At 40.1% G+C, this 18,658-nt stretch overlaps 1 protein-coding gene across 1 annotated transcript in view; it reads left to right on the top strand.

Annotated features, from left to right (window-relative positions):
• MYO3B (myosin IIIB) overlaps window positions 1-18,658 on the top strand; it is a 425,394-nt gene that overhangs the window by 322,104 nt on the left and 84,632 nt on the right. Inside the window, exons 30-31 of the mRNA XM_036253347.1 lie at window positions 9,993-10,053; window positions 10,986-11,085. Of these exons, the coding sequence (XP_036109240.1) occupies window positions 9,993-10,053; window positions 10,986-11,085 (161 nt within the window). The remainder of the gene's footprint in view (window positions 1-9,992; window positions 10,054-10,985; window positions 11,086-18,658) is intronic.

Genomic DNA, 18,658 nt, shown 5'->3' with positions numbered 1-18,658 from the left:
TCGACCCATGCACCAAGAAGTCGCTAGTTCAGTTCCTGGTCAGGGCACATGCCCAGGTTGTGGGCCTGATCCCCAGTGAGGGGCATGCAGGAGGTGGCCAATTGATGTTCTCTCTCATCGATGTTTCTCTCACTCCCTCTCCCTTCCTCTATCTGTAAAAGCAATGAAGAAAAAAATATTTTTAATTATGTATTATTTACCTGGAATTCAAATTTATTTTTTATCATCATTTTGTTGTTGCTGTTAATCCTCACTGAAGGATATTTTTCCATTGAGTTTTAGAGAGAGTGGAAGGGAGGGAGGGAGGAAGAGAGAGAGAAACATTGATGTGAGAGAGACACTTCAATTGGTTGCCTCCTACATGACCCTGACCAGGCCAGGGATGAAACCTGCAGCCCAGGCCTGTGCACTTGACTGGGAATTGTACCCATGACCCTTTAGTCCACGGGCCAATGCTCTAACCGCTGAGCCAAACCAGCCAGGGCTGGAATTCAAATTTAACTGGGTGTCCTGTATTTTATCTAGGAACACTAGCCCAAGTTTTTAAGAATGAATATATCATGAATATGAATTTGTATATCATAAATATATAGCATGAAGTGTGTTGCTAAATCTTTACCAAGCATTGACAATAGTCCTCTGACCTCTATGTGCCATAAGGTATAGTGGTTTTTTTTTACCCTTTAAGAGCTTTTGATTAAAAATATATTCGAAGACATCAATTCCTATTTATGGACTTTACTCAGATGTCACCTTTTGTAGCCACTCGGTGTAAAACTGCAGACTCTACCTCCAACACTTCCCATACCCCTTCCCTGCTTTAATTTTCTTCTTTGGCACTTGCTTCTATTTAATATGTTTTCCTATTTACTTGTTTATTTATTTTATTACCTGCCTCATCTAGAATGCAGTTTCTTATGAATCTAGGGATCTTGGATCCGCTTTATCCCTAATAACATATTGAGACATATTGAAGGTGCTCAACAAATTTGTGGAATATGTGAATGATGTCTATAAGGCTACTGAGGACGTTGTACTGCACATATAATATACATCATTCTTATAATCATACAGAATCTCAAAAGGCTTGCCACCAAACTAGAGCCTTGCAGGTGGTACAGTGTGTATAATCTTAATATTTGTCCATAGACACAAGGTAAGTAAACAGTCAGCAGATTAGGGGTCAAGGGGTATCTGCAAATGAATCTGGGCTTGATTTTTTTTCTTTATTGATTTTAGAGAGAGGAAGGGAGAGGGAAAGAGAGAGAGAGAGAGAGAACATAGATTGGCCGCCTCCTTCCTGACCCCCATTGGGGATCAGGCCCACAGTCTGGGCATGTGTCCTGACTGGAAATCAAACCGGCAACCTCTTAGTGCATAGGTTGATGCTCAAACCCTGAGCCACACCAGCCCGGCTAGCTGGGCTTAATTTAACCAGCCTCTAGAACTAAATGTTAGTCGCCCCAGGTGTCACTCCTTAAGATCCCAAATACAATTGTGTGACTACCTGGAAGAGTCCAGTGACAAAATGGCACTGGATGCTGAGAGCTCAGGCTCCGTGTCCGCCAGATCTGGGTTTGTGTCTTGGGGTGTGATCTGGACAGGCTACTTAAACAGCTCAAGCTTTGGCTGTGCAATGGGTACCCCGGTTGGACCTACGTTGCTAGCTCTGACGTGAGGATTAAATGAGAAGTTCCAGTCAAGTCCTCAGCATAGTAAAGCGTTGTCCAGTCTTCCGGCTGTGCTGTGACCCTCAGCCCATGGCCATGCATTACTTCGGGTGATGGTGCTCACTGCTACCTCTTAGTTCCATCTCTGGGCCTGAGACTGGGTGTTCTCAGCTCTCCTGGGTGCCGGAGGTTTTATGGATAGCTCTTGGTTAAGAGTCCTTTTGGCAAATAAAGCAAGCATTCTCAGCAGAAAGAAGAGCCTTCTGCTCCTACCTGAGACTTTATATGGTGACAGCTGCCTGCACAAAAGTAGTGAAATAGGAAAAAAATGAGAATGCAAGAACTGGCAAATTAGGGCTGCTATGGGCCCATGGTCGGGGAAAAGCAATGAGGCAAACAAATATCACATTTAAAGGGCTCAGTGGGATTTGGGAAATTAGCATAAATGCATACATCTAAGTAGTGCTAACTTAGAGCAATGGCATTATGAAACGTTTATCAGCCTTTTTGAGTCCTTCTGATGGATTTGTCCTTGAGCCATGTTCTAAAACTTAAAATAACTGTGTGTCCAAGAGCAAAAAAAAATCCATATATTTAAGTATAACTTGCATATTTTACTCATTCAGCAATGATACTGATTGGCGGTACTTATAAAAGTTACCAAGTAGCCAAACCTAATGAGAGAGAAAAAATAATACAAAAGCTATGATCATTACTTCCGGTTTAATTTCCCCTTTTTCCTATAATAATGGTGATCTGATTTTGCACTATTATTGTTTGTTTTCACTCCTTCTATATTCTTTGTATTTTTTTCACATCATATATTAAAGCCCAGGAATAATGTTTTCCCTTTTTAGAAATTAAGAAATGCTAATTAAAATAATAATGAGGTACCATTTATTTATTTATTTATTTATTTTACCAAAGAGGTAAGCATAATTAAAAAGACTGATACCACCACCCTGGCTGGTTTGGGTCAGTGATTAGAGCATTCGCCCGCAAACCAAACTGTAGCATGCGTTGGATTCTGGTCAAGTCCCCCGTCCTGGTTGGAGTCATGCTGCAGGTAACCAATCATTGTGTTTCTCTCACATCAATGATTCTCTCTTCCTCCCTCTTTATCTGAAGATAAATGGAAAAATATTCTTGGGTGAGGATTTTAAAAAATAAATGAATAAGAAGACTGATACTACCTAATGTTGGTGATATGCTGGGAAATGGGTCTTTTCATACTTTTGTGGATGTAATTGTTAATTTTTTTTTCCTTTTAAAGGAGAATTTGATGATGTAATTCAAAAGCCTTAAAGTAAGCAACACAAAAAAAACTCAGCCTTACATTAAGATTTATTCTAGGGAAATAATTGGACAAGTACTCATAATCATATGTACAAAATATTTAGTGACCCATTATTTATAATGTGATAAAACTAGAAACACCTTAAGTATCCAAAAATAAGAGATTCGTTAAACCACTTATAATAATCACCTAGTGAAATACTATTCAGCAATACATATGACATACATGCATACTTGCATATGTGTATATTAAGCACAAGTAAATGGAAAGATACTCATAATTATAAAAGGTAGGTTAAATAGTAAATATATTATGAGCCATTGTTTTAAAATGTATATTATATGCATAGAAAAGCATCTGAAAAAATATATACCAAGATATTAGCAGTAATTATATCTGGGAGTAGAGATTATTCCTGATCTTTATTTTGTTCTCTTTGGATATCTGTAATGTATATAGTACATCAGTGAATATATATAAATTTTAAACAGTAAAAATAATTTTTAATCCAAAAAAGGAAAATGGGGAAACATTTTGATACCACTTGTTTTAAACACTCTGAGGAGAAAGTCAGTTATTACTGTACTTTTGTTGATTAGTGATTGGTGAATATTCAGGTTACTTGGGAATTTGAAGCATTTTATCAACTAAAAATTAAGAAGAAAAGACAACTGATGAGCACAGCATCAGGAACAGCTCTGATATCTTAAAATTCAAGGGGCTTATGGGACTTGCTCTTCTTTGCTCTCCCTCCCTTCATCAAACTCCATTAAAGCTCAGCTTCAGTAGGTGACTTGTAGGTACCTTTGATTGGTCAGGGTGTGACAACACGTCAGTTCCAGAACCAGCTTTTCAGTGTGTTCATGCCCAACAGTGTATGTTACTACACCTGGGAGCCTCCAACTGCCCAGAGTGGAAGAGATGGCTGGGGGGGATTGGGGCAGGAAAGACTCTTCAGAGAAGCTGATGCCTGAGCTGAAGGGGAAGGATGCGGTGGTCCAGAAAGCCAGAGAGGAGATGACAGTATGAAGACAAACCTAAGGAGATTTAGTGAGTGCTTGGCCAATGCTTATTTGTTGTTGTGGTGGTGGTGGTAAAGAAAACACAAAACAAAGCATTCTGGAAACCCTAGCTTTCCAGTCTTCGTAATAAAAGATGTGTTAACTTATGCATTTTGGGTGCCTTTGAACTTAACACGGTAATTTGTGTTCTTCTTAAAACATTGTATTGCCTTACAATCCTCTGTGCCTCCAACACTGTTTAAACAGATACAAACAAGAAGAATATGCAGTGACACCTAGCTGACGCAAATCAGGGAAGAGCAGATGCATAGCGACAATGTGGGGAGATTAAAATCTGAGTATCATTCCACACATATACCTGCAGCCGTTAGAATGTTCACGTTCCATGTAAGAACTAAATAAGAGTGCTTGGATTGCTAATTGGGGTTCAACCCGTGGCCAGTTCCTATGGAAATCCTATTAGTGCTCTGGTCCACAAGGGATGCTTTACAAGGGCAGTGTCCTATTCTCTGATGTCATTCCTTAAATGTCTTAATTTACCTTCAGAACCTGAACTTACTGAAGCCATTTCTGAAGATGTTTATGTTTTCTATTATCTTTCATTGTAATAACTTCCATAAGCAAAGTTGTTTGATTTGTCTAAAGCTTGCCTTCCTCAAGATTCATGAGGCTCCTATTATGTTAAAAATCTTGGTCTGAGCATATCTTTTAGAGGGTGGATTGACTGCTGCTTCTTGGGAACAAGAAATTGACTCCTTATTAAAAGATCCACATACACAATATTTTTTTCAGACCTATCAAAGAAACAGGAACACATTTGCTTGGTTATGCTGATGAGCCTCTCTCCCGGGACTATCGAACTATGAGTATGCAATGAGAACTAGTCCCAAATCTGGAGACAGCAGGAAACTAAAAAAATCAACCTGCACTGAATTAGCTGCAACCTATCCTGTTTGGAAATTAGAATATGTTTTCAAGTGTGAATGACTCATGGGTTTCTCGGTTTGTCTAGAAGCCATTTTAAATTATAATTGATCAAAAATAAGACAGTCTTGCAAATTTTATCAAAATTAATAAAAATTTCACAAAGAAATATAAATGAAATTTAGAATATAGAGAATAACCATTTTGTGTCTACTCCAGTCCGAATATATATATATATTAATTCTAACCCTAAAGTAAAAAAGGCCAGTTATAAGACCAGCTTGATTGATCAGGTCCTCAATGAGCACCCTGCTTCCTGTGTTCTAATTCTGATGTGTCATTCATTTTCCAGACTATATCAACCAACCAGTGAGGGGGAAAATATAATCCAGATTATACTCATTGTATGTACGATCACTCACAGGCATTCTATTTTTCAAATATAACTCTTTTGCGTAGTTAGTGCAACTCAACTTCTGAAAAAAACATCACCCCTCAACGGACTAGCAGACTGAATTTTGGAGCTTGCAAACCTGAGACCCAGCCTCTAGACACACTGACTTCACCTAGTGCCGCCAGCCCAGCATGACAAGGCCAGCTGGCCTCATGGCTTTTGCTGCAGAAGAAGAAAGATGCCGGGGCGCTCTCAGCAGCCATGTACTCAGGAGCCAGACTTCATTCTGTCTCCTATCCAGTCACACTGGGATCAGGGTTTCAGAAGAAGGAATTGGACATGAGTTTCATTTGGGGGTGCTTTCAGGGCAGATGCCCAGCAGAAGGGTTCTCAATGGTGACTGAGAGTGTCTGTCTCCCCTAGAACCCACAGTTCAATGAACTGACTTCAGTGGAGCAGCCACGCAGCCAGGCCCTGGAGGCAGCCTGCTTGAGACTTCAGTCATGGCTACTGAGAGGCTAGAGGAGCCCCAGAAATATGCAGTGAAGCGTGTATAGAGAAACAACTCCCTCCTCTTCACTGCCCTTTGATAACCAGATTCACTGCTTCTGCCACTTAGCATGTGATTTCTAATGGAGGCTGAGGACAGTGTTTTGTTTGTTGGTTTTTAAATTTTTTCTACAGATTCAAGACAATATCACATTGTAAAAATGATAATTCCTTAATATCATTTAATTACCAGTCCATAGTAAAATTTTCCCAACTGTTCTAAGATGTTCTTTGTACCTGTATGTCCCTGCCAGAGTCTAGGACATTGCATTGCATCCAGCTGTTAATGTCCCTAAACCTCTTCTAATAGACAATATTCCCTTTTTTCATGACACTGACTTTTGAAGAGGTCAAGCCAGTTATCTCATAAAATAGCTCACTTTCTATAGTTGTCTGTTTGGTTCTTTGTGGTCTTAGCTTGTCCTTTAATACCCCCTGTTTTGGATAAATGGTGAGTTAGATTTAAAGCTTTTGAGCAAAACAAAAAATATAAATATTCTGGGTGATGTTGAAATATTTATATTGCCCCACATCACAAGATAGTGTTGTCTGGGCACTAGTAATGCTACAGTTGGCATTGGATTAAGGTGGTGACCTTCAGATTTCTCCAGTGTGCAGTTACCTGTTCCCCTTGTGACCTGAGGGAAGGAATCTGTATGGTGTTTTGGTTTTTTTTAGCACCATATGAATGTCCTGTACCCCGTCAACCATTTGTTTTAAGGTTTTATCAGTAACTGATAATCCTTGCCTGAATCCATAATTTCCCTTTGGAGTCACCTTTTCTCTGTTAGCAGGTCTTATGCTTCACTATTTACTAGGTGTGACATGAAGAAGTCATTAGCTTCTTAATCCTTAATCCCCTCACCTGTAAAATGGGTATAAAAATAAAATCAATTCCCATGGTTGTTGGAAGTATTACATGAATTATTCAGGTACCCTTGGTTTTCCTGGTGCCTGGTGCCACGTATTCATTGGCCACTTATTATTGTGCTTTTTCGTCTTTTGCATGTGACACCTTGCAGAGAGTTATCTACTTGCTGCCAGTCTCAAGTCCCTGAGGCAGATGACCACGTACCTGGTGAAATTGTTGCAGAATTCAAGTCGTTGTACTTTTTTTTTTTTAATCCTCACCCAAGGACACTTTGGCATTCATCCTCAGACAGAGCAGGAGGGAGAGAGGGAGGAAGAGAGAGAGAGAAACATTGATGTGAGAGAGACACATCGACTGGTTGCCACCCACACAACCCCAACCAGGACCGGGGAAAAACTGTAACTGAGGTAATGTGCCCTTAGCGGGAACCGAACCCAGGACTCTCCGGTCCATGGGCTGATGCTCTAACCACTGAGCAAACCGGCCAGGGCCAAGTCATTGTACTTTTTGAAGAATATTGACTTATACTGTTTTTTAAAGGCACATTAGAATTTGTTTCAAATAAGCACTGTCCAGCCCTGGCCGGTTTGGCTCAGCAGTTAGTGTGTCGGCCTGCAGACCAAAGAGGCCCAGGTTCAGTTCCCGCTAAGATGATGTACCTTGGTTGCAGTTCGTCCCTGGCATGTGGGTGGCAACCACTTAATGTGTCTCTCTCACATCGATGTTTCTCTCTCTCTCTCTTTCTTCCTCCCTCTCTCCCTCCCGCTCTATCTGAAGATAAATGTAAAAATGTCCTTGGGTGAGGATGAAAAATAAAAATAAAAATAAAAATAAAAATGAAGCATTGTTGACATCAGTGTTTCCTAAGATGTGTTATAAGAACAAATGGACCCCGGACATGCTCCATGGGAGAAGGGTTTCATTGTTGCAATAACATCTGGGAAATGCTGCCCATTCTTTTCCTCTTCTGGGGTTTCATCGTGCATGTTATTAAGTTAAAAGTTCTGGAAAGCCTCTCAGGAAAGAAACTTGCTTAACTTTGCTTAATCAACTGTTTTCTCATCTATTTGCCTGTGTATACTACTAACTTGTACTCCACCTTTTTCAAACCAAATAACGCATATAAACATTACATTGAGCTGCTTTAGCTATTTCCAAAGGCTTGAATGGGAAGGGAGTCAAGCCGATGAGCCGACCCCCAGTGGAGACTTGGAAGGTGTCTCCTGCTGGCCTTTGCATCCTGAAAAGCCATGCAAGCTAGAGGAGTTTCTAAGAGGCTCCTTTATTTGTTGGGGTTAGGAAAGCCAGAATTTAGAGGCTCCATAGTAATTCAACAAGCAAGCTCTCTTCCTTAGATTTTCTTCAAATCTCACCAGGACTCCTACAGGGTATCAGAGTCCACCCGCCCTATAGGTGCCCCACAGCCACTGGGACTTACCCAGACTGACAAGAATGAGCCCCTTGGGCTGGTGCACAGAGACCAGAGGTGTAACTGTTCAGAGGATGAGCAGAGGATTTGGAGTCAGAAAAATGGGGTCAGTGTCTTCACTCTACCAGGTATTCACCTTGATCCCTGGGCAAATCCCTTACACTCTGTACTTCAAGTTCTTCATCTATGTGATAGGGACAATCACTTAGCTCAAATAGTTGTGAAACTCTCATTAGATATATGAAAGCATTTTTAAAATACGAAGTGCTATATAATTGCTAATTAGTTTTAATGTTAAGGGCATACTAACTGATCTTCATAGGCCATATTTGGGGGTCCACTAGTGATTCAGGTATTCATTCAACTTGTTTAATATTATTGAGCCATTTATAATGTACCAGACACTGGATTGGGTGCTGACATAGAGGATAGAATAAAACAGATCTAGCCCTGCCTTAATGGTGCTTAATTCCTTAGTGGGAGACATATGATAGACAAATATACATACAAATAAGTATATCTTTATAGTCCCCTCTCTCAGGTACTGATGTGATATTTTTAAATGGGTTTATTACTACAATCTATAAATGGATGCAGTTTGACGGTAATATCCATGAACTGTTCTCAGAAAATGAATTTGTCAGTTTAAATAAAGAATTAGATTATTGCCCTGGCTGTTTTGCTCAGCGGTTAGAGCATCGGCCCATGGTCCAGAGAGACCCGGGTTCGGTTCCCACTAAGGGCATGTACCTCAGTTGCAGTTTGGCCCCGGCCCTGGTTGAAGTTGTGTGGGTGGCAACCAGTCGATGTGTTTCTCTCACATTGACTTTTCTCTTTCTCTTTCCCCCTCCTTCCCTCCCACTCTATCTGAAGATAAGTGCAAAAATGTACTCGGGTGAGGATTAAAAAATAATAATAAAAATAAAAAAAGAATAAGATTATTAGTATAGGATTAAAATAGACCTAAGAAATAATTTATCTCAATCCCCTCATTTTATAGAGGAGGAAAAATAGAAACCAGAATACTGTAGAAATTTACCCAGACATAGTTCTGGTGTGTGTGTGCGTGTGTGTGTGTGTGTATGAGAGAGACAGAGAGAGAGAGAGAGAGAGAGAGAGAGATCAGGGATCTTGAGTCTGGGTTAGAACCCAGCTTTTCACTCTGCTGGGTTCCTCTGAAAGGAATTATAAATGCTGGCTTGTATTTTAACATGTATTATGATTATCACACTTGATACAATGCGCTCCAATTACAAGAAATTGGGAATGCAGCACAATTGATTTTTCCAAGCTTACTTTGCTCCAAGTAACAATTATTTTAGTGCATATTAATTGGTTATCACTTTTTAAGTTTCATCGTCAAATTAGTTTAGGAAATCCTGCAATTTCCCCCCCCACCCCAACTTAAAAAATCCATAAATACATACTGTGATTGTAAAAGATCATGCCTGCAGTAAGGAAACCTCTTAAATTCTATTCAACTCTGCATTTCCCAAACTTATTTGACTACAGAATCTATCTTGAATCACTTAACAACAAAAGTGGTTAATGTGCTTGGTGAGTAGTGCATCCTTAGCATCAACTTGGTTGGCTTCTTGGTAAAGTTTGTAAAAGCCCAATAGTAAATAAACCAAATTGGATCACACAACTGTAAAAAGGGCAGTTTCTTGGGTCTTAAGATCTCATGCTAATTGTGGATGTAGGAGCAACATCATGTCTTTTTCACCAGGGACTGGAATGGAAAACAGTGGGAGCTTAATTAAACAACTCTCTTAAGTTTTTTTTAATTATCATTTTCAAGCCTTTTAAAATTATGATTTTTATTTTTGTTTTTAGGCATCCACAAGCCCAGAGTTCTCCACAAGGGCATGATGTCTTCGCAGGATATCCAGATAAGGTAGCTGGGTATCTTGATTTCGAGTAACTGTGTACCTTTATTTCACACTCCTCCAAGTCCATGGGTGTGAAGTCTGTCTGTGGCTGCTTGGTCCAGCCATCCGAACATGAAACTGTTAGTGACATTTTGAAGTCTTTGAGACAAAAGCCCAGCTTGCTAAAGAACTTGGTTCAGCAGAGAGACAGGGAGGTACAGCGAAGAGAGAATCAAAAGCCTGGAAATTTGCTGCTGAGAATAAATGCTCGCTGCTCCCCGAGGTGATTTGTCTGTGCACTCCGCTCTCTACAGATGTTAGAGCCTCTTTTTGAGCAAGGACCCGAGGTTCTTTGGTAGCACTTTGATATCCTGCTCGAATTCAATATGTGAAATGGAGGCGTCTCTCTGTGACTTGGAGCCCACAGCAGGCTTTGAAGTCTGATCCAATTTTTGCTGCCTACTATTTGATGTTGAAAGGATGAAATGAAGAAAATGTACAGTTTTTGCCAGTAACTCTGCTGAGCATATGTAAGATTAAAAAAACAAAATCCTTTGGATGATGTACTTAGAAATGTTAAGTAGATTAATACCTTCCTATAGGTTTTCTTTTTTCTTTCTTAGATAAACATTAAGTATAGGAGAAAATCAGCACATAGCTGTTTTTATATTCTGGACTATAATTAATTTAAGAGGGGGCTAGGTGAACTTGTTCAGAGGAAAAAATAAGTGAATGAAGTAAAGGGTGTCAAGACTTTGCTACTAATTATCCTCAAGGAGAGGACCCTCCACTCAATGTAAATGCAAGACAGGGGCGACTTACAACATGAGCCCAATATACTTAGCTGCTTCTCCATACGATCAGGGTTAAGGGTCCCTTAGTTAAATGAAAGCCATGTCCTTAAGGTTGTTTCATCAGTGGATAAAAATAATGTTTCTCTTACTGGGTCTCTCTGAAGCACTCAGTTTCTGGGACTGATTTGCTGTCTTCCCAGACCTGCCATGCTGCTCCAGGTCACCCAGGACTGAGTCCCTCGAGGGGAGCCCCTGCAAAACCTGGTAAGAAGAATACTTTGATTGCATGCTGTTTCTACCATTTGCATGCTTGTGTACTTTTTGTGAGTTATTTGGGTACTACTGTCTAGAAGGTAGGAGTCAGATAGTAATACGACCTAGTGTTAACACAAATTTCAGGTTTGGGTAGCCATGAAGATTGGAAGCAGTTTGCCACTTACCCATGCCATTAAATTTACTTTTCTGAGGGAAGAAAGTGAATATAAGAAACCATACTTTTCCCTTTAGTTGTAAGAACCTTAAATTAAGAAACTGCTTAAAACTTCATTTTGTTAAAGGAAAGATAAACAACTGACCAGCTTGTAGTGGAGCAAATTATTCAGGGTCAAAGTCTAGGGCTTGGTAAAGAATATGGATATAGTGAGTAGGTCTGCCCTTTTGGCAATGTGGCCATTCTTTCAGCAAGAATGTAAACGTCTTGCCATACTCTTTTGAGAAGTAACTATTTCTGGCCCCTTTTCTAAATTCTCTGCTACAGATGATGGTAAAAGTCAGTTGGAGGGCTTATGTGTGGCTAATCAGTACTTCTGGAAGATTAAATAGAAGCATGATTATCAGAAATATTTATGAACGAAAAGACACTAAGACAATGTAGATCATTCCAAAGAAAGAAACCTTTTCAACCTAAAGTATTAATATTATACTGACTGCTGACCTTATCTATTTTTCTGAAATATGCAGTCGTTTCTCTAATCTGTCCAAATTTCTTTTTAGACTTTCTTTCAATGACAAAGTAGTACTATATGAAGTGGGAAATGTATAATAAATATGTTAGGACCTCCATCCATATGGAACTTAAGCTTCTGGAGGCAGACAAGCTATATAGATAATGGAGATAAATGGATATACAGAAAATGATAAACTTGTCAAAGGGAATATTTTTCCCACAGCCAGATTATGTTCAGGAATAAGGCCATCATGAGGTAGGGGTAGGAGTAGTGCAAAAAGAGAAAAAATTAGGGAAAATATATTGTGGTGGACCAAAATTCATTATGTAAGGATTTAGTTGCCTTTTTTTTTGTCTATCCAAATGGACAATCTCTATCTTTTAATTGGGGTGTTTAGATCATTTACATTTAATGTGATTATTGGTATGTTTTGGTTTAAATATATCATCTTGCAATTTGTTTTCTATTTGTTCCATTTTGACTGTTTTTTTTTCTGGCATTCTAGTGTAAAATACATGTAACTTTAAAACACATGTGAAAAGAAAAATTTCAAGTATGGTTGAATAGTCAAAGGCACAGATTCTGGGGTCAGACCTCTCTAGATTCAAACCTTTGCTCTCCTGTGAATGTTAATAAAGTTAAGTTACAACTCCTTGCTTCAGTATTTATGCATATAAAATGAAGGAAATAGTAGTTCATAGCTGAGAGGTCGTACTGAGGAATAAATGAGCTAGTATAAGTATAAGTAAAGGGCACAGCACAATGTTTATGATGTGGTAATTTTTGTTATTGATATCATGTAAATGCAAAATTAACCTATAAGTATGAATAATAGGTAAAGAAATCAAGTATTGGAGCTAAGTATTAAAGAGACTTGTTAGATTAAAATTATTTTCCCTAATCTTAGGAAAGTACCCCAGAAAGTCAAAATTATTAATGTTTCATATCTGACTTGCTATAAATGGCTCATATGTACTTTCTTGTCATAATTGTTCCTTCCTTCCAATCTAGATGGTTTGTATTGAATTTGCTACCATCACCATTACTTCTCCTTATACTCTAGTGCCTTTCCTACCCTCATTCTTTTACTCCTTCAATGTCTCTTATGCACATATGCCTGAGGAGCTTTTCTAAAGCATACCCTAATCATCACATTCCCTTCCTTCATACTCTTCAGTGGCTCCCTATTGCTGCAGCATCAACTCTAAGATGCTTACATTTTTTTTTTCATTTTTTAATTACCCTTGTCACTGAACATTATATTAGTTTCAGGTGTACAACATAGTGGTTAGATATTTGTATAACTTACGAGACACTCCCCCTGATAAGTCTAGTACCCACCTGACACCACACATAGTCATTACAATATAATGGACTATATTCCCCATGACTATTGGGAACATAACTGCAATTTGTGTTTCACCTGTTCCACTTAGCCCCTTCCCATCTGGCAACCATCAGTTTTTTCCTTTGTATCTATGAGTTTTTTTCTGTTTTGTTTGTTTATTTTGTTCATTAGATTCTATATATAAGTGAAATTATATGGTATTTGTCTTTCTCTGTCTGACTTATTTTACTTAGTGTAATACCTTATAGGTCCACACATGTTGTTGCAAATGGTAAGATTTAATTCTTTTTAATGGCCAAGTAGTATTCCACTGTGTGTATGTATCACATCTTCTTTATCTACTCATCTATCATTAGATACTTAGGTTGCTTCCATATCTTAGCTATTGAAAATAATGCAGCAGTCAACATCAGGATGCATATATATTTTTGAATTAGTATTTTGGATTTCTTCAGGTAAATACCCAGAAGTGGTATTATTGGGTCATATGGTAGTTCTATTTTTAATTTTTTGAGAGACCTCTATACAGCTTTTGGGAATCTGCAATCCCGCCAACAATGCACAAGGGTTCCCTTTTCTCCGCATCCTTGCCAACATTTGTTTGTTGATGTATTGATGATAGCCATTCTGATAGATGTGAGGTGATATCTCATTGTACTTTTCATTTGATAAGTAGTGAATTTTTATGTGTCTATTGGCTATTTGTATGTCGTCTTTGGAGAAATGTCTATTCAGGTCCTCAGCTCATTATTTTTTTAATCAAATTGTTTGTTTTTTGCTGTTAAGAACTCTGAGTTTCTTTCTATGACATTCAAGCCTGTCTCTGTTCTGGTCCTGACTTCCTTTCTAGCTCTGTCTCCTACTGATCTCTTCCTCCCTGTCTCTGCTTCAGAATATCCAAGCTATTCTCTATCCTTCAAGCAGGCGCAGTGTGTTCTTTTTCTCCTCTGTGACTTTGTTCATGCTTCTCCCTCTGCCCAACCTGTCCTTCTTCCCTGTTCACTCAGAGTCCTCTCATTCTTCAGAGACCACAGTGGCTCCTTCCTCTGTGCCCTTTGACATTTCTTATAGTACTTATCACATCCTGCCTTGTATTACAGTTATTTTCATTCATCTACTAGGTCAAGTGGGGTGTGGGATTGTAGGAGGCAGAGAATAAATCTGAAGTTATTCAGTCACACCAGCTCTGTTCCAAGCAGGCATGCAAAGAAGTGTTCAAATGCCAGGCTTGGACAAAGGCTATCATCAGCCCCTTAGTCAGAGTGTCTCCGAAGTGCCTTTAATTGGTCCATTTAAGCCTGACTCATTCCTTACATAAAGCACAGTATACCCAGGAAGTGCATAATACAAATCACTTTGCCACTAATCCAAGCAGTAAAATTATATAACTGGACTGATGGGCATATATACAGATCTAATCTGATTTTACTATGTAAAATTTTATTCTCTAGGCATTTGTTCTATGTATTTATTCAAGAAACAATGATTAACCACTTACTAGGTGCCAAGAGCTGTTCTGGGCCAGTATTTCTCAAATTGTTTTACTTCTTTATTTTCTTAAAATATGTTTTTATTGATTTTTTTTTTTTTTTTCAGAGAGAGAGAGGAAGGGAGAGAGAGATAGAATAGAAACATCAATGTGAGAGAGAAACATCGATCAGCCAGTGGCCTCTGGGGATCAAGCCTACAACCTGGGCATGTGCCTCAACCAGGAATCCAACCAGGCCCTGTCAGTCCATGGAATGATGCTCAATCCACTGAGCCACACTGGCTGGGTCAAACTGTTTTAAAAGACCAGTTTGGTGCCCTGGCTGGTTTGGCTCAGCAGGTGGAGCGTTGCCTGCAGACCAGAGAGTCCTGGGTTCAGTTCCGGCTAAGGGCACGTGCCTCGGTTGCAGTTTGTCCCCGGCCCCAGTTGGGGTCCTGTGGGTGGCAACCAGTCGATGTGTCTCTCTCACATTGATGTTTTTCCCTCTCTCTTCCTCCCTCTCTCCCTCCTGATCTATCTGAAGGTAAATGTAAAAAAAAAGACCAGTTTGGGGTTTATTATTTTCATTTTCAATTTACGCAGTGTAATACTTTTGTGAAATATAATAAAAATGAATTACTAGATAATCATACATTTATGTGTTGTGTCAATATAACATTGATCAAAACTTTTCTACATTTCTTACTCTAAATTAAATTACTCTAAATGTCTTTGCTCATCCTGTTGGGATTAGGAACAACAGCTGGCCTGCACACCGCGTGTCACTAGCTCTGCTCCAGGCGTGTGTGAACAGTCAGCAAGTCCTGTCCTCACAAGGCTGTGTTCTAGCAGAGGAGACAGCAGTGAACAACACACACCATGTATAAGTTGTATGGGATGCTAGACGAGTGAAGTGTCTAGGCGAGAAGATTGGGTGTGGCCAAGGTGCGGAACACAGGGTGGGGGACGGTGCCCTTGGCTTCACTGGGATGGCTTGAAGGTGGTGAGCTAGGCAATCATGTGGATTCTAGGAAAAGAGCATTACAGGCCGCGGGACAGCCATGCAAAGGCTCCGAGGAGAGCGCGTGCGCGGAATCCCCGAGCAGAAAGAAGGGCCGTGTGATTGGGCCTGAAAAAGTAAGGAAGAGAATGATAGGAGGTGAGGAGCCAGACGAGGCAGGTCAGTGGTTTCTTACCGTCCTGATTCAGCAGGTCTGGGTGGCTCCTGAGATTCTGCAGCACTAATGAGCTTTCAGGTGGTGCTAATAGTGTTGATCTGAGGTCTGCAGTTTGAGTGCTGAGGGCACACTCGGTGAAATGGGGAGCCACTGAGCACTTTCAGCCAAGGGGTGATGTGACCTGAATTACGTGTTAAAATGATTACTCAAGCTTGTGGGTTGAGTATAGACTAAAGACATCATCAATAAATGAAATATTATATGTAAGTTGCATTTTCCAGACAGTTGAAACTTTCTAAAACCTACAAGTCCCTTTCATACTAAGTATACGGGATGCAATTCTTATTCTTAGTATCTCGAGACATGATCATTAACAACAATTAACACACTGGGCTAAAATGCAGAGAGATCCTGGATATGGTTGTGAAATGGGACCACCTACCCTTGAATTAAATGACCCTCAACTTTTATGATTTTTAGTTAATGTGCCTGATTATTTTTACTTTCTTCTCTCTCAGCACAAAGCTGATGATTTTTGCTATTATTAATGTGCTCACTTTTTGTAACATACTTTTCTCTTTTTCTCCTTTGTTATGGTCTGAAATACAGGTTTTAAACACTTTTCTACAGTTACAAAAAAAAAAAAGAAAGAATCTGAGTAGGGTAACAGAGAATCCCTATGAGTAACAGAAAAGGAACTGCCCCAGAAGCACTAGGTACCTCACCTCTATTTTCTTAGTGTAAAGTCCACAAGCTTTAGTGTGCCTTTGTGACCTGCTTGTTCAAACACTGCCATTTCCTGCCCTGGGTCTCCTGTGATGCCTCACCTGAGTAAAGTAGTTCTGCCCAGGGTATCTTCTCCTCTACGGGTAATAGAAATAATTCCTATTCCTTTTTGCAAGTAAAAAAAGTCATTGCACTTGCTAAGAGTAACTTTAACTGTATTGCATTTAAAGATGGAGCATGGTACATGTTTATGGAGCCCAGGGGTGAACAACCTTACACCGGCCTCCTCAAGGGTCCCAGTTGGCACTGCACAGTGTTGGGTTGTGGTAGAGCCGCGAAGAGCACCTAGTGTCAGATCTGTCGGGGTCTGTCCACCCCATGACTACCACCAAGCCACACAGTGCCGCCCAGCTGCGTCTGATGCCATCTCCTCCATGACTCGCCTTTACCTCTCCTATTGCTCATGACTAGATGTCGTCGATTTGGGCATACGCTCAGCTATCAGAAAGCAAACTTGGGCTGTGTTTTATCCTTGGAACTCTTCATCCTTAGTCACCAAACATCTCGATTTTTCTGAGATAGAAGAATTTTCCAAGATGTGGAATTTTCAGTGCTAACTCCAGGACATCTTCAGGCAAACTGGGACAAGTTGGTCACCCTACTATAATACTGGAAGTTGAATTTGCACTGGGAGGGAGTAGTTTTTAAACAGTGGATCACTGCGTCAGGCGAGAGCCTTAGATGGTGCTCCAGAACCCCCCCACCCTGGCGGCCTGTGTTTGGGAGGGGTTGCTAGCAGCTTGCCAGACAGCAACCACTGTGATCATAAAGGGCTCAGATGTCACCCATTTGACAGGGGGAGCATGTTGCTACAATGGAGCCTCAAAGGCAACATTTTTCCAGTTGGGAAAGCACATGGAGACCAAACCCCACATGGAGGGAAGTCTCCTGGGTCTCTCTTACACCCAGGGCCGGTAGGGAAGGCCACACAAGGGACTTCCAGGCTGCTGTTGTGGCCTCACGTATGGATAGTCGCTCTCTGTACAAATTCCATTGAGCTGAGACATGTTTTCTTCTTGCCTAGATGCCATGGAATTCACCACAAACCAGTGAGTGAATGGGTAGTGAGACTGGCAAAGCCTTAGTCTCGGGACTTTTCTCAGTGAGATGGTAATTACAGGCATATAATTCTTTTTTTTTTTTTTAGCATGGGGAGGTGAAAGACACCTCCTTGTCAAAGGATGTTCTTAGATTTGGTGGTTCTAAACTTCAGTGAGTATCAGACACAGGTTGCTGGGCCCTTTCCACAGTTGCCAAGTTTGTATGGGGTGGAGGAAAGGTGGCATTTGCATTTTTATCAAGTGTCCAGGTGATGCCATGCCACTGATCTGGGGACTGCCCTTGAGAACCACGGATCTAGACGTCCCCTATCTTGATAATATTACATTGAATCAGAAAAAGAAATTCATTCTCTCTCTCTCTCTCTCTCTCTCTCTCTCTCTCTCTCTCTCTCCACTCAGTAAACACTTACTGAGCACCTACTAGGCCAGAAATAAGACACTTAATAGACTAATGCAATTCAAATGTCTTAGTCTTTGCAGCTGTTGTTTTCCAACCCAGATTTGGTAACAACACACTGAATGGTCTATTTATCTCAAGTGGTCTCATTAAATTCTCAGGAAGTTGTTAAGAAAAAATTTACATGTAGGTACTTGTAACTTTGCTATAGAGGAAGAAAGTGTGTGTGTGTGGGGGGGGGGGGGGTGCTCCAGACTTTGTGTCTCTATTTCTAAAATTATTAGGAATTATTGCCTTTAAAAGATATTTCTATTTTGTAAATTATACTGCCTCTGCCCACCTCCCGCAAAGCAAAATTGCTCTAAATCCCACCAGAGCTGGATATTTGCACCTATCTCTAATATGTGTGTCGTTGCCATCATGTCTGTTCTTGGCTTATTGCAAGAGGAGTTCGGCCAGGCCAGCATGAGCAGTGCGCAGGTGGTGCCTATGGACACGAGGGCAGAGGGATGAAGGAGAGGGGTCAGGGGTTATAGTTCTTCTCATCCCAAATGTAATCTATAATTTAGCCCTGTTTCTATTAATCATACACCTTTTCTATTTTGCTTAAAAGACTTCTAATTGTTACTAGGTCTGGGTTTGGGGTTTGTTT

The sequence above is a fragment of the Molossus molossus genome, unplaced genomic scaffold, assembly GCF_014108415.1.
Source record: "Molossus molossus isolate mMolMol1 unplaced genomic scaffold, mMolMol1.p scaffold_m16_p_11, whole genome shotgun sequence".
NCBI classification, from domain to species: domain Eukaryota; kingdom Metazoa; phylum Chordata; class Mammalia; order Chiroptera; family Molossidae; genus Molossus; species Molossus molossus.
The sequence above is the reverse complement of the archived record's forward strand: the minus strand, read 5'-3'. Positions and strand labels throughout refer to the sequence as shown.